Below are 17319 nucleotides of genomic sequence, written 5' to 3'. Positions count from 1 at the left end.
TATCTTCCTCCTATCCATTCACAGCTCAAAGGAGAAATAGAATCCATTCAGTAAAATAAGCAAAGCACATGCTTAGCACATGCAAGGCCCTAGGTTTCTTCCCCAACACCAAAATTTTAAAATGAAAAATATAAATTTTAAAAATTGAGCATTTGATTGACTCACAAATAGATGGCCTGGAATTATATTCATATTCAAAAATAGAGATATGTCATAAAATGAACAACAGACAAGTCATTATAGCTATCCTAGTAACAAACTGAAGATTGCCTGGCATGGTGGCACATGCCTGTAATCCCACAGATTCAAGAGGCTGGACAAGAGGATCACAGTTCAAGGCCAGCCTCAGAAACTCAGAGAGACCCTCAGCAACTTAGCAAAACCCTGTCTCAAAATAAAAAATAAAAAGGGATAGGGCTGTAACTCAACAACAGAGCTCCCCTGGGTTCAATCCCCAGTACCACAGGGAAAAAGAAAAAAAAAAAAAAAACTGAATAGAAACCGATGATAGAGCTAGATGAAAGAACTAGGTGCCCTGGAATGGCAGAGGGGTACAAAGACATAGGAAAGCTGAGAATTCCTCTCTCCTATAATCTGAATAACCATAAAATGTGGAATGAAATGCCCACACACCTGGGATGAAGCCACACGTACTACGCTCCAGGCATTGTTAAGCACTTTTCCAATATTGACTCATTTTTAACCCTTAACAACAACCTTATGAGGTGAGTGGGTATTGCTCTCTATCCCCCTGCCCCCCGCCCCCGACCAAGAAACCAGACACAGAAATTATGTAACTTGCCACAAAGTCACTGCTACAAAGTGTGAGCCGGGATGCAAACTAAGAAAACCTGATCCAGTGTTTAAGTTCTTTTTTCACCTACCAGGCCATGTCTTTTAAATATTCATTTCTAATAATGGAGCATTCCCGAAGGTCCATGAGTCTGAATGATTTGCAGAGTTGCAGCCCAGAGCTGAAAGACGCTGCACTCGCCTCCATTCACACCCAACTGGAGCTCTGCTGGTCACATTGTGACTTTTCCCTACTGCACGTTGTTCCACCCAATCTTTAAATTTCACATGAAACCCTGAAAAATGAGTAACAGATGAGGCAGCTGCACCAAGAGCCACCACGATCAAAAGAAAACTGTCTTGACCTGATCATGTTTAAAGAGGGAAAAGGCAATGTCTCTGGATTTTATGCAGATTGAATTCATCCAGATTTTTATCCCAGGGATATTGACACAAAAAGGAAAAAAAAAAAAAAAACCCTATAGAACTGTAGAACCAATGTATCTAGATAAAACTCTCTCCCAGGAAAACAAAGAGACAACCCTCCCCTAGAACAGCAAGACTGTCACACCCTGCTTTGTGATAATTCACTAACAATCCAAGGTAAAAGCATCATTAGCTGTGGAAATATTACTTGAATTTACCTGTAATTGGCATCTATATCAAAATAATACCATGGGGAGTCGGTGACAGAGCTGACAGAATGCTAAACGTTACGCTTAAGTTGTTTTTCAAAAAGAATTTTCTGAAGTACAGCACATACGAAAATGTACTGCATATCAGGTCTAAGAGTTATGACCAGCAAGCCGCAGAAAATTTATGTTTGCTTTTAATCACAGATGCCCCAGAACAAAAGTTTCCATTGCAGGGCTTCACTCCAGAATAACAGCACTCGAGCAACTTTCAATTACTATACTTCTTCCTTGTCATAAAGCAGAAAGCACATGTTTGAGATTTCACTGGAAGTTGGAACAGCCGTTTCTGAAAACCTCATAAAAAGGAGGACTGATTTAGTCCTAGGATCTCGGCAGGATACCTGAAGTTCAATTTTGTCTCTGAACAAAAGCACTAAAGCAGCCCGCAGGCTTTGCATAGGATGAAGGGGAGTTGGGGGCACTTCACTGGCTGAACTAAAAAAAGCCAAATCATTAAAAAGGCCCTTAGAAAGCACCACCAGGGAAAGGTAGCAACAGAAAAGAAGTTCAGGCTCTCCTGTCTTCTGAGTAACAGCAAATGTGTTCAGCAGTTAAACTACCTCTATCTTATTTCAGAGTGTTCTACCCATACTGAGTGAATCCACATTGAAGAGAACGCTCAGCCCCCTCCTCTTCCAGGGAGCATGTTTGATGTGAACGTTTTTAAGATACAATTACATGAACAGAAATGACAGAGTTGTTTAAGGGAGGTCAGCCAAGTTCTTTGATCCAACACTGTGACCCTGGATCTGATCATCAGTTTTCTTTGCTTCAATTCTCCGATTCTTAACATACTTTGAAAAGTTAAAACACTTAATATCCACTGATTGCTACTTGCTGGGAGAGGTAATATGCATGGTTTTTGAGCTTCGTGGAAGAAAGATGCTAGAGAAATACAAACTATTTATGAAATGTAAAAGCATGGAATGGTAGGTCTGCAAATGAGACTATTTTAAGAGACTAAGATACTTGGTATTTCAAAAGGGAGAGTCAAGCCTTTTCCTATTTTTGAACATAGAATTACAGGGCAATGCTGTTGCACAAGAAGCAATTGGGACTTTCCCTGTTGGGATGTCTATTTGCTCATCTAAGTGCTTTTTTAAATCCTCATTAAGGGCTGGGGTATAATTATGGCTAGAGCATTTTTCCATGTGTGCAGGGAAAGAAAAAAATATATATATTATATATAAATAATATTATATATATATAAATTATATATATACACACCACACACACACACACTTAAGAAACAAAAACAAAACACATTCACAGAGAATGTACAATTAACACAGTTCAATTAAGGCCCAACTCTAACACTAAGTACTAAAATCAAGCTATGTAACAATGAAAGTATGCATTTTAACTTACATGATCTAAAATTATAGTGTTTTCAAGCTATCAATCTAAAAGTCACAGGCCTGATTTTTATGACATTAACCAATTTCTCAGCACCTCAACATCAATCACCTTCCCCTTCTTTTGGTTGGGTTCTAATTTCAAGGAGCTTATAGTCTAACAAAAAAGATGAAGGAAAAATTTTAAACTCTATTCCAGCGACTTGGGAGGCTGAGGCAGGAGGATTGCAACTACAAAGCCAGCCTCAATAACTCAGCGAGACCCTGAGTTAACTTAGTGAGACCCTGTCCAAAATTTAAAAAATAAAAGGGGCTGGTACTATAACTTAGTGGTAGGGTGCCCCTGGGTTCAAACCCCAATACCTAAAAATAAATAAATAGATAGATAGATAGGTAGATAGATAAAATAGGGGCTGGAGGTATAGTTTAGGGATTGCATGCTCGAGGGCCTGGGCTTGAGTCCCAACACATATACAAATACATAAAATAAATTTCAAGAGGGACAGGAAAGCTATCTAAAGCAGAGACATCAGGAGCTCTACACTCAGCCAGGTGAGGAAGAGGGAGAATACAGCACATTCCAGAAACGCAAGTCCAGTGGAGTTCTGTAATACAGGTAAGAGACAAAACTGGAGAAGAGTCAGGACCAGTAGTCTGGGGTTGAAGGTAAAGGCTAGCAGAATTCTTCAGCAAGAGAGTGACAAGGTCAGAGTTGCATCTCTTCCTTCCCTTCCTCCTTTTTTGTGGTGCTGGGATAACACCCAAGACACTTGCCGGGCAAGTGTTCTAACACTGAGCTCCACCCCATCCAGGGGTGTATTTCTGAAATGTTCATTCCTTTCTGAAAACAGTCTAGGGCAGTGCTACTCCATCAACATGGGGTCCAAGGACCAATGTTTATGAGTTATTTGTCACTGGTTCAAAACAAGGTTAAGGGCGCTGAGGTTGTGGCTCAGTGGCAGAGCACTTGCCTAGCATGTGTGAGGCTCCGGGTTCAATCCTCAGCACCACATACAAATAAATAAATAATAAAAGTACATTTGACAACTAAAAAAAAAAAATATATATATATATATATATATACACACACACACACACACACATAAAAAAGACAAAGTTAAATATAAAAAAACAGAGTAGACACTCAGAAATGCTTAAGACAATGGCCCAACAAAACAGCAACATTCAAGCTTGTGATCCATGAACTCATTTTGTTGAACAGGACAATGACAAGTTTGTATGTTGTCAACTCAAGTGAGGAATCACATGTCGCTCAAGCTGCATATTAGTCATGTGGAGCAAGACCATGTATCAGTGTGTAATTGGCTGTAAATCTTTTAAAAATGGATCTTGAAGGGCTGGAGTTGTGGCTCAGTGGTAGAGCACTTGCCAAGTATGCGTGAAACACTGGGTTCGATCTTTGGCACCACATAAAAATAAGTAAATAAAATAAAGAAACTGTGTACATCTACAACTTAAAAAAAAAAAAAAAAATGGATCCTGAACTAGAGCATGAGAGAAGCCCTGGTCTCAAGAGCCATTTCAGGGGGCTGTGATGGTGGCTCAGTGGTAGAGCACTTGCTCAGCATGTGTGAGCCACTGGGTTTGATCCTCAGCACCACATAAAAATAAACAAAAATATTATGTCCATCTGCAATTTTAAAAAAAAAAGAAGGAAAGGAAAAGAGCCATTTCAGGGGGTCAGTACTGAAAGCCAGAAGCCCAGGAAAGCTGTTGGAAGAAATGGTCCAGAGGAAACCTGAACTGAAGCAGCGATGTAGGGCTGGACAGATGGGCTCAGAGTAAGAAGGCAGTCAAATTAACCAGACTCGGTGCCTTTAGGATGTGGGCAATCGAGAAGAATCTTTCTGTGAATCCTGACTTTCATGAGGCTCTTCATACCGATGTTTTATATCTTGCCATTATTTTCAGTCAGGATTCACAAAAAGATTCTAAATTCATAGCCATTTTCTCTGAGTGCCTTTGAATAAGCATAATGACAAATTAATGAAATACAGAAAACTAAGCACCCCGGTGGTTAACACTGTGCACCGCGGGGAATTCAGATTGTGAAGAAAGAAAACACAACCTGAGCCAAGTCTCCACTCTCCCCCTGAAATGAAATCATGCGGTCAGGAGGCAAATCTAGTTCAGAAAGGGGCAGCTGGAGCCCCAGAACCCCCAAGCCCTTTTAGGAAAAAAGAAAGAAAAAAAGAAAGAAAACCCTCAAGGGACTTGTTCATTGCCTGCCCCAGCTGTACACAACACAAAGCCTCCTTCCGCCAATTGATGCAGATATTAAACCAGGCCTTCTACCAAAAGGAAAAGTGATAAATAGAGGGTTGGGAGGAAATCAGGTGGAAATAAATCGATGATGCTAACCTCAAAACCCACTGCCTTCCTCGGCGCTCTGCTTCACACCCCAACCCATATCAGAAGACAAATCAGTCAGCAAGAGCTGTGGACAGCCGCTACCTGGAAAATGAAGACTCATCCAGCAGTGGCTACATGTCTGAGCAAACCTATCCTACACCATTCCAGAGCTGAGAAGGCAGGTGGCTCCATGAGGTGTGGCATTTCTATTGCTCCAGAGCAGGCTCCTCCATTTCCCATGTTGAAAAAACAGAAATCCTTTAGCCTCCACACTGCCCAGATTTGAGCAACAAGGGTCAGCAGGAGACAGGCCTAATGGCTTTGGGAAACCACAAAATGATCACCAAGTACATAATTTCTCTCAAGAAGGGTGCTTGATGGTTTTTAAGTTGCTACCCATTATCATACCAAGGCTTCAGTGATTAGCAGTCTAGAGTTGCAGAGACTGGCCTCAAACTCATGATCCTCCTGCCTCAGTCTCCCAAGAAGTCTACAGTTTGACTGGCAAATATAAATATGGAGCTCAGTACCTATCAGTAATCTCCCAGAACTTTAAAACACAGTATTATTGTATATTCATTTGCTTTTGGTATTTCATTCTCTGAGGTCTTTCTCCTCAATTACAATGTCTTTTAGGGCAATTCTTTCAACACCTTCACCATATCCCCTTGCATGCTTGTAAGTCATTGATTTGAAAAAATTTTTAAAAAAGACAAAAAGAAAGAAAGAATATACACACACATACACCTGGTAAGTTTTGCAACTTCTGTGATATGATGCATTCCAAAGGCTCAAGCTATGAAATGAATTACTAAATTTGAAGATCAGTTACTAACTAATAATAAATAGCATTTACTAAGCACTTACTATTTGCCAAGCAAGGGTATATTATCTTGTATATTCTATACAACAATCCTGTAAGGCAGATGATACTATTATTATTATTTCCATTCTACAGGTAAGTAACCTGTGTGGGCACAAATACCCACAGTCAATATAAAGCAGAGCCAGCCAGTCATGGTGGTACACACCTGTAATCCCAGGGTCTTGGGAGGCTGAGACAGGAGGATTGCAAATTCAAAGCCAGCCACAGCAACTTAGCAAAGCTGTAGGCAACTTGGTGAGACCCTGTCTCAAAAAATGAGGGCTGGGGCTGTAGCTCATTTGTAAGTGTGTAGCTCTCACTCTTGCCTAGCATGTGTGAGACCCTGGGTTTGATCCTCAGCACCACATAAAAATAAATAAATAAATAAAGGTAGTGTGTCCATCTACAACTAAATTTTTTTAAATTAATAATATAAATAAATAAATAATGAAGTGGGCTAGGGATGTGGCTCACAGTTAAGCGCCCCTGGGTTCAATCCTGGAACCAAAAAAAAAAGGAGCCAACATCTGAACTCAGGCAGAAGGATAAAAGAATCTACATTTGTAGCTAGTAGACTGCTTCATCATACAGAAAAGAAAAGTAAGATTAAAAAACAACATTACAAATAATGGAACAAGGAAAAAGCCTTTCAAGGAACATTGCTCTTATTCATTTAATTGGACTGTTGTCTTTTATTAAACTGACCAACATCCTAGAAACACAGTCACCAGTGGACACCTATCCTGGCTGGTCCAGGGTCTTTATTAGGAAGGCAAAAACCTCTATTTTCAAAAGCTGTATCTTTTTTACCATCTTAAAAGTGAAGAGGAGGGCTGGGGATGTGGCTCAGTGGTACAGCACTTACCTAGCATGCATGAGGTCCTGGATTCAATTCCCAGCATGGGGGAAAAATGAGAATAAGAAAAGATAAGGTGACCCGTCCCTGTTCTTTTATTGGCTACAGTATTTGGATTTGAGAACGAGTAGAAGAGATGAAACTATAGACTATCTGAGCTGGCACAAGATCCCATCCACCCAAAGAGCCAAAAGGATTCAGGTGAATTCTAAGCCATGCCTCTGTTTTAATCGGAACCAAAGAACCATCAAGAGCAGTCAGAGCAGCAGCCCAATACAGAGCAGCTGGAGTATGGCTCCATTTCCCCTGGCCAAAGCAGGTAGGCTAGGATGCCCCCTGACTCAGCTAATCTCTCACCCCAACTTCCTCTTCCCTTTCTGCCATGCAGAAAGTTCTGGGACCAAGCCAGAGCCAAATAACCTGTTGGGAGGGAAGTCACTGTCTACTCCCTTTCATGTCATGCACTCACAATGACCAAATGTTTTCCATCAGGCACCCAGCCCAGGCAAAGCCAGGTCCTGTGGCTTTAAAATGAAAAGCAGTGCTTTCTTCTGACTCTGAAGTGGATCTTGGAGACAGATCCTCCAGTTTTGACAACTGAGTAAGTTAAACTCATCTAAAGGGACAGATCCAATCCTCAAAGTCTAAATCTTCACCCTTTTCCAACTATTCGTCACTCTCTCTCTTTAGAAATCTCAAAAACATCCACCAACCTACTTATTAAAACAAGACTAACTGCCTTACTTCAGGATTATAGGTTTCGTGACAAAACTAGTCTTATAAATGCACTCAAAGTTCTATTATCATCTAATTACAATTTCTATACAGCTATATAATAATGTGTGTGTTGTGGAAGCCAAAAAAAAAAAAAAAAAAAAAAGAAGCTTTAATTACTTTTGTACCTACCATTAAAACAAGCAGAAACAGGACAACCTTCCATAAAGAATTTTTAAAAGAGAGAGAAAAAGAGAAGGATGCTGGAATCCCTTTACTTAGTGGTTTCTCATAGCTTCAATGAAGGTGAGAGGAGCCAGAGAAGATGCAGGCTGAACATATATGGTTATCCCCAGACTTTCTTACTATATAAAGGAGAAATTAATAAAAGAAAAAAAAAGAAATACCACACAGCATTTTCTTTCCCCACCATAACTTTTCAATTTTCTTTAGAGAAATGCCAGCCAATAACTAATTAGAACCATATCCTTTGTTATCCCAATGGGAAGAAGTACACAAATGGTTTTAAAGAGCAAATGTTAATGAGAACTTTAAAAAAATGTAATCTGTAACTTTGGTTCCCCCTTCACTGTAAAAGAAAATTCCCTTCTTTAAAGCTATTTTTATGGTTGGTGAAACGGTATGAATGGAGCCCATCAAAAAAAAGTTAAGTGTTCACCTACCCATTGCCCTGAACTGGGGGTGCCCTGGCTTTTCACTGTTCTTAGGGTGAAATTAGCATCACAAACTCACAGATTTCTATGCACCTCATTTTAAACAAGAGAGACAAAAACTCAAGTTACAAAAGAGGAATTCGTTTTACATCTCTTTGGTTTCAAGGAAGGAAAATAATTCCTTTCAAAGTGAATACACAGCTTTTGTAATTTCCAAGAGTATGTTTTTCATAAGAAACACAGCTGGAGCCTTTTTACCTGGTATACATCACTACGAATAAGAATGTTTCTGGTATCAGATCTTGAGCTGCCTATTCACCAATATCCAGAGGCAGAAACCACCTCCTTGAAAACTAGTCTGGTTTTGAACACAAAGTAAATTCTAGGATATGAGTCAGAAAAACTCTGAGCAAAAAATAAATTTAGGGGGGTTAGAAATATAGCTCAGTGGTAGAACATTCAAAACTCCCAGGTTTGATCCCCAGCTAAACAAACAAAAAAAATCTTTAAATAAAAATTTTAAGATGCTAACACATCACAGTTTAGGTACCTCCACACTATAAACTATATTTTCAAATGGGATCTCCATGTTCTCCAGATGCTTCATCATGATGATATTCAGCAGGTCCAGGCTAGGGCCACAGAACCTTCTCCCCACTGCCAACATAAAGGGACTAGCAGCTCGGGTAGAGAGAATCAAACATGGCCTATGTCATATCAAATATGCCCATTTTTTTTTTGGGGGGGGAGCTTTAAGATTTCCAAAACATCTCAATTTATTCCATATTTTTACTATCCAACAATTTTATTTTCCCTTTTGTAAAAAACATAACAATAGACCTAGCTATGTAACATTTACAATTCCTTGTTTGTATTCAAAAGCCAGAAATCATTTATATTCCCCAATGAGGATATTATTTTAAACAGACTTCAGTCTACAACAGAAACTTGCTAGAACAATAAAAGTATTTTTTGATAAATCACTTTCTGAGCATTATTTCTCCCCAAAACAGTCATATACACAACCAAAGAAAACAAAGGATTCTCATATTTTGAAGCAAAAAGTACTAGCCATGCATATTCACACCCTATCAAGCATATAAATCAAATATGGGCAAAATAACCTAAAAAGTGATCAAAAATGTGAAGTCTTGCTTCTCTGTGGTTAGTGAACCCATGTTTTTCCAATGTTAAATTTGCAAACTGCATTTGTTAAACTGTATTTCATACTTTAAATCTCAAGTCTGTACCTTAACACTGCTTTGGGATGGAAGATTTACTCGAGACATTTGGGGTCACAGTACAAGCCTTTTGCTCTCACTAAATCTAAATCATGCTTCTCAACAAGATTCTGTACACACATAAAAGAAACACATGGCATGCGTTACCATCCTCCCTAGAGGAAACTAAACGCCCCAGAATAGTCTCCCTCCTGTCCACCCCATAAACTGAGATTCTCCTCAGAAAGGGAAGGAGTTGGAATCCCTCTGCATCAGACACACTAATTAAGCAAGAGCACTCCAAACTTTTTGTTACCATTCATTACAAAATGTCCTGAATATGTTTTATTGAAATGGACATCTTCATCCAACATATACACACAGGAACCCAAACTAATTCCAGCAGCAAACTGGGAGGAAGGAGAAGTTGACAGCAAAGTATATATCTCCTGGAATCCTAGTTCTCCCAGTCAAGCTGCATCTAAGGGATCAGTTCTTCATTTAATTCCAAGTAGCCAAAACAACAGTGGCCCACCAAGAAACTAAGGGATCTGCAAGGACGGGACTGCTCCTGAGCCTGGAGATAGCTGGACAGCCAGACAATGAAAAGCTCCCCGGAGGCCACTAATTCAGCCCCGGGAAAGGGGGGAAAGTAGGGAAAAGGCAAGAAAAGAAAGCTCCCTTCTCACCCAAAACCACGGTTAGTGGCCGTCTCCCTGGGGCTATCACTGGCCTGACCCCAGAATCGGCCTCCAGGTCCCTAGTGCTTTGGGAGGGGGCCCCAGGAAAGCAGGTTTCTCTGGAATAGAAAGGAAACTTCCTGGTTTGGGCATTATGGGTAGGGGGCTAGCGCTTTCCCCAACCCATTACAGGTATCCAACAGGAGAAGGCCCCCTCCCTGCACTAACAGAAAGAGGTGGGGGGAGGTCACTGGGTAGCGACCCTAGAGAATAGTCACCCTTTCGAGAGACTCCCAAAATGTGAGAAGGGGTCACAGTTTAAGCCAGGGTCCAGGGGGCTAAGGGGTGTCAAAACTTCCCATCGCAGGAGCAGCCTGACACTGGCACCTAGGAGTTGCCGCCGGCGCCCCAACCTAGGATCGGGGTGCGAGCTCAGATAGGGACAAGAGAGGAGGTGCGTGCCAAGATGGAGAAGGAGGGCAAGGGGACAGCAGAGTAGGGGCGGCGAGGACCGAGCTCCCGGGAGCGCGGGGGCTTCGAGGCCGGGGGCGCCAACAGGCCCGCGCAGCTCACCTTCCTGTGCTTCTCCTTGTAGGGCAGCGCCAACCACGGCATGTCCCGCACGAAGTCCTGCCACTGCCTCTGGTCCTGGTCCGAAGACACGAAGACGATCTCCAGGCGGCGCCGCGGTTCGGGTTCCGCGGCCGCTCCGGCCCCCGGCCCCGGCCCAGCCCCGGCCCCTGGCCCGGCCGCCGCGTCCCCCCGCAGGCGGCCGTAGAAGGCGGCCAGGCTGGCGCTGAGCTGCGCGCAGGGGGCGCTCAGGCTACAGCCGAAGTAGAGCCCGAGCAGGGAGATGCCGCGGGCGCCAAGCGAGTGCACGTCCACCTCCTCGCCGCCGCCGGTCACCAGCTTCTCGCCAAGCAGTTCTTCTAGGAAGCCCGACATCCTGGCCCACCGCAGCCCCAGCACGCGGGCGGCGGGCGGGTAGACTGCTGCTACCCGGCTCCCTTGGTCCGCTCGGCGGGCGGGCGGAGGTGGTGGCAAAGGCGGCGGGCGCGGGTGAGGAGAGCTCCGCCCACCGGTCCGCCCACGCCACGCCCCTCCGGCCCACGCTCGCCACGCCCCCTCCGTGGCTGACCCAGGCCGCGGGGCACACTAGGCGCAGTCTGCCCAGGCTGGTCCCCCGCAGCTGGCGCCCAGGCGCCCCAGCAAGAGGTCGCGGGCTTACAGCGCGTGGCCAAAGAAACCTGACCCGAAACGCTCCACCGTGACCTCAATGCCTTGGGCCTAAGTGAAGACAGGAGAAGGGTCCGCTGAGCCGGAGCTTTCTGAGGCTGCAAACCAATGCCGAACTGGACTTGACCGCACTTCTGCCGGTATATTCTCTTCCCTCCCAATTCTAAGTTCTCTCCAGACTTCTCCAAAGATGTCTCCCTCCCCGTCACCCTGTTCTGTACCCACTCCTTGTTCCTCCACCTCCTTCTCCTTTCTCCCCACACAAAGCTTAACCCTAAGGACACTTAGGACCCACTGACCTCTCATAAAACTTAAAGGATTTAGTGTCTTTGCCACACAATATCACTTTATCAGGCTAAATCTTGCTCGACAGTTATTTCTCTGTGTATATTTTGTATTCTCTATTATAACTGGACTAGAGGACATCATGTCTTCTATTTCTTGTGCGCCTGTGAAGTATGAGGCACACAAGAAAAAGAATTCATAAGTACTAGTGAATTGATTGCAAGTCATAGTGTGGGATTTCAGTCCACAGGTCGCTGAGAGCATGTCCCATCAGCGAAAGGCTCTCTTCCATCTCCACAAACATGCAACAGATGCGGATCGCAGCATCTCTAAATCAATGCTGGCAGCTCTCCTGATTGACTCCAAAACTTATATCAAGTCTGTTGATGGCTGAGAAACATTCTAAGGAATTTTTTCCTCAAATGGCAAATGTTCATGGATGTTTAGGGAGAAAGTTTTTCCCACCACTTTTTAAATTGGTTCATTATAAGTGGCACATACTAATGGGATATGTTGTCGCATATTCGTACATGCACAGGTTACACAATATAACAAATTGGCCAATATAACTCCCCTCCACTTTCCCCCTCCGTCCCCATCTTCCACCCCTTGGTCACTTTCCTCTACTGATCTTTAGGGTGAAACTTTATTAAACAGGTGGTCTGTTTAATAAAGTCTCCCGGGCTCCCAACCACCCCTACCCACAAACATGACAAAAATGTATTCCATGCCCACCCGCCAAAGAGGGCTTTGGTGTGACAGCAAAAGGAGACACACACACACACACACACACACACACACACACACAAATAATAAATAAACTATCAGCCCTCCAGTGCTTTTAAAGTTATTTCTTGGGTATCTACCGCCATCTAATGGAAAGAGCGAGAAAAGAAAAAGTTCTACCAGCCCCAAGGTGTGAAAAATGTTGCTGGGCAGGACCAAGCAGAATTCTTGTTATTTACAAAGGTCCCCTCCCTGTCCCCTCACACGCAAACACACACACATTCACACACACATCATAGCAGGTCTCAACAGGATATCATTTAAACCTCCCAACTTAACTGCAAGCTTTGACGCAAACATAAACTTTCGAGCCCTAAAGTTCTCAAATTTGTGAACAGTAGAACAAGGAATTATATAGATTTTCAGCAATATTTTCAGATTTTCAGAAATATTATCACATAAACAATGAAGAAAGTGGAGATGTAGGACAACATCAGACCAGCAATTTCTACAACTTACATATACTTTCTTAGTAACCACCTAAAGACTGCTCATAAGCTGGATCTTTAGACTGAGGACAGCCTTTAAGCAGGCAAGATACATATGACAAACACAAATTTCATGTTAATTCTTATACAATATAAGAATATGCTTAAAATTCTGACCACTACAAAGGCAGTATCATAATAAAACACACAGAAAACATCATTTTTAAATGAAAAGAATTTTAAACATAATAAAAGAATATATATTAAGTTTTCAAGTATCTTTTAAAATCCTTTTTTTAAAAAAATTCTGTAAATGGGTTAAAATGCTTTCGTCTCATCCAGCTCATATCTGAAATGCCCCTGGGTGGGTAGGTACATGAGTTATGCATGACCCAAAGCATGTTAGACTGAAATTCCTACACTCTGACATTTTTACATGACACTAAAAAAAAAGTAAAGGTAAGCATTTACATCCTATGGAAATCAAAAGACAAATTATTTGGAGTGAAGGTAATGAATTGGAATTTGGGGAATTGCAAATTTGGGGAAATAGTGAAGTCATTATTAGAGTCCTTAACTTTGGTATACTAGGTGCAAGCCTGGTATAAAGAGGCAGTTTGTTCAGCATTTTACTTTTATTATTTTACAGGAAAGCACTTTCCACTGGAGTGTATCCAAACCAGCATCTGGCACCTGGAAAAGTGAGAGTTTGAACATACTGCACATGAAATATAAATAAAATTTGGAGAATTGTTGGTGCAGCAGGCCTTGGTTAGAAGCCAAATATCGCAGCTGCCTTTTAAAGGAGTGTCGAAAGAGGGGATTTGCAATGGAAATCATTCCAAAATCATAATTCTAGTGGGTGTTTGTTATAAGAAGAAGCCTAAGGAGACTCATTTGGCTCCCTATAAAGAATTAGCCAATGTCCTTTGGCCTGCGGAAAGCACTACTCTCTCTGCTGATGCAGTATAAGAGAGCCACTTAAAGAGATTGTCCCTACTGGTATTTAGCTAGTTGTGCTACAAAAATTGAATGGTGGATATGCTATTCTTTTTTTTAAGTATGTATTAATGAACTACAATATACATGATATTGTTAGGGTTTTTCTTTTCTTTTTTCTTTTTCTTTTTTTTTTTGTACTAGAGATTGAACTCAGTGGCACCTAACCACTGAGCAAAATCCCCAGCCCTTTTTATTTTTTATTTTCAGACACAGCCTCACTAAATTGCTGAGGCTGGCTTTGAACTTGTGATCCTCCTACTTCAGCCTTCTGAGCCACTGGGATTACAGGCATGCACCACCACATCCAGCGGGAAAGAGATTTCTTATAAGGATTTGACTCATTATGTTATGGAGGGTGAGATGTCCCAAGACCTTCAGTCAGTCAGCTGGAGAGCCAGAAGAGCCAATGAACTCTAGACTGAGTTCAAAGGCCTGAGAGTCATGAAAGCCAATGGTGGAAGCTCTAGTCAGACTTCAAATCCAAAGGCAGGACATCCCACTCCAAAACAGTAAAAAGCAGAGAGAATAAGTTTTCCCATCCTTATCCTTTTTGTTCTTTTCAGATTTCATGGATTGAAAGAGACATGCCCAGACTGGGGTGAGCAATATGGTTTACTTGGTCTAGGAATTCAAATATTAATCTCACCCATAAACATCCTCACTGTCACACACAGAATAATGCTTAGCTAAATATCTGGGTACTCCTAGCTCAGTCATATCGACACATAAAATTTACCATTATAAGTGTGCCCCTTGTAAACTCAACACCCATATGTATTTGTTTAAACCATACCTCCAAATAATCTCCATAATTTCCAAATAAAGTCAATAACAAAGTCATATTCTATCTAATATGATAAAACTACTCTACATGCAACCAAAAATATATTAACCTCTTCCCATAAAAAAGAGAGAGGGCTGGGGTTGTGGCTCAGCAATAGAGCACTTGCCTAGCATGTGCCAGGCCCTGGGTTAGATCCTCAGCACCACATAAAAATAAATAAACAAAATAAAGGTATTGTGTCCAACTACATCTAAAAAAATAAGTAAATATTTTTAAAAAGATAAATTCCTTGAGTGATATTTAAAGTCTATATATATATAATTTGTGGTTTGTGTGTGTGTATGTGTATGGTTAGCACTGGGGATTGAATCCATAGGTGCTCTTCCACTGAACTACACACCCAGCCCTATTTATTTAGAGATAGGGTCTGACTAAGTTGCTCTCAATTTCACTAAATTGCCAGGACTGGCCTTGAACTTACAATCTTCCTGCCTCAGCCTCCTGCTGGAAGGCTAGCCAGAATTATAGGCATGTATCATTATGCCTAGCTTAAAGATATTTTCTTTTTCTTTTTATTTTTTAGTTGTTGGTGGACCTTTATTTTTATGTGGTGCTCACACATGCTAGGCAAGCACTCTACCACTGAGCTGCAGCTCCAACCCTTAAAACCAATACATTTTATGTTACATAATAAAGTAATGATAGAGAAAGAAGAAACAAAAATATTTTAGACACACACACAAACATAATAAAATAAAGAAGAAACATCCATGATAATTACAGTTCTTGTTTCTCTTAGCTGGTCATATGATGGCTGGTATTTATAGCCACCACCTTCATTACCCAATTTCTATTCCCTTTGCCTTCAAAAAGCACTTCAGCTGGTTGGGTCTTTACCTGGTGGAAGGACCCAAATCTTCATTCCCAAAAGGCCTGGGCCATTAATAGTCTTGTCTAGATTGGATTACTGTTTTCCATTGACCTTAATCACAGGGCATGGTATTACCAAGAAATACCCTAAGGGATCTTCTGCATTCCAGACATCCTCTTCCTTTCAGCTACTATTGGGTATTGGTCCAATTTCAGGAACAATCACCCAGCCAGCACAATAACTCCCTTCCTTACTTGCCTGTTGACTCAGAGTTGCCACGGGTCCAAAGGAGCCATGCAGAAGTCATAATTTCGAGTTTGGTGGAGATAGTTGAACCTCCTGGTAAAATCACTCCTCCTGGAACTAAGACCTGTAGGCCAGCAGAGCACAAAATTGTGGGAACAAGAAGCAAAATGTAGCTGGAGAGTTAGCTCAGTGGTATGGCACTTGCCTAGTATGTGCCAGGCTCTAGGTTCAATCCCTAATACCAAAAACAAGTAAAAATTAACATTAAAAATTTTTTTAAAGGAGCTGGGATTGTGGCTCAGTGATGGAGCGCTCACCTAGCACAGGTAGGACCCGAATTCAATCCTCAGCACCATATAAAATAAAGGCATTGTGTTGCGTCCATCTACACCTAAAAAAAATAAATATTAAAAAAAATTTTTTAAAGACCTACTTTTGCTAGTGCATCATTAGGTGTAATTGTGAGTGCTGGCACTCCCATTTCCACCTTGGGCTCATGAATCCTAGCAATAGGAGAAAGACTATCATATATTAGATGCCGACTCAGAGCATATACATCCTTCTACATTGAACTGCAAGCTATTGCTTCCTATCTGGCGATGTAACTATGTCTTCAAAAGGTCATTTCACTGCCTATCAAACCAGCAGCTTTAGGATTGTGGGAACATTATGAGACCAGTGAATTCCATGAGTACAGGCCTGTTGCCACACTTATGCAGTGAAAAGTACCTCGGTCAGAAGCTATGCTGTGTGGAATAACATGATGATGAATAAAATGTTCTTTAAGTCCATGGCTGGTAGTTTTGGCAGAAGCATTGCATGCAAGAAAGTGTGTTTATTCTAATAAGGACTAAATGCTACCCCTTCATGACATAAATAGCCCAGTGTCACAAATCTGCCTCCAGGAAGCTGGCTGATCACTTGGGGGAATGATTCCATTTGGGGGCCTTAGTGTCAGTCTCTGCTGCAGTGGCCACAGGCAGGTAAGCCTTGATGAAAGAAGTCCATGTTCCTGAACCCATGCATGGTCTTTCTCCCTGCCACCATGGCCACTTTTGTTCACGAGCCTGCTGGATGTTCCGGGGTGGCTGGGAGAACAGGCTAATTGGTATCCACAGAACAGGTTATCTTATCCCATTGATAAAAATCTTCTGCTGAGGTCATCCTCTGGTGAGTATTCACATGGAACATCAATTATTTCTTCTTCCTCTTTCTCTTCCCCTCCCCCTCACCCCCTCCTCCTCCTTCTTCTTCTCCTCCCCCTCCCCTTCCCTTTCCCTTCCCCTTCCCCTTCCCCTTCTTATTCTTCCCAGAAGTCCATCTACAAATCTCTCCCCCAAATTTCCTTGTCACCAGTTTTCTGATCATGCACCTTCCATGTCCCTGACCACACCACTGGCTTCGGTTCATGAGAAATATATAAGCACACATTGGGTCAAAGCTCCTTCCAAGCAAAG

At 42.0% G+C, this 17319-nt stretch overlaps 1 protein-coding gene across 2 annotated transcripts in view; it reads right to left on the bottom strand.

The window, feature by feature from the left end:
• Nxn (nucleoredoxin) overlaps window positions 1-11264 on the bottom strand; it is a 147747-nt gene extending 136483 nt beyond the window's left edge. For both annotated transcript variants that reach the window (XM_076870479.1, XM_076870480.1), the window contains exon 1: window positions 10798-11264. In XM_076870479.1, the coding sequence (XP_076726594.1) occupies window positions 10798-11169 (372 nt within the window). In that variant the 5' untranslated portion in view covers window positions 11170-11264. The remainder of the gene's footprint in view (window positions 1-10797) is intronic.
• Between the last annotated feature and the right edge of the window lie 6055 nt (window positions 11265-17319).

This window comes from Callospermophilus lateralis, chromosome 11 (genome assembly GCF_048772815.1).
Source record: "Callospermophilus lateralis isolate mCalLat2 chromosome 11, mCalLat2.hap1, whole genome shotgun sequence".
Classification (NCBI taxonomy): Eukaryota; Metazoa; Chordata; class Mammalia; order Rodentia; family Sciuridae; genus Callospermophilus; species Callospermophilus lateralis.
This window is presented reverse-complemented; position numbering and strand designations above follow the sequence as displayed.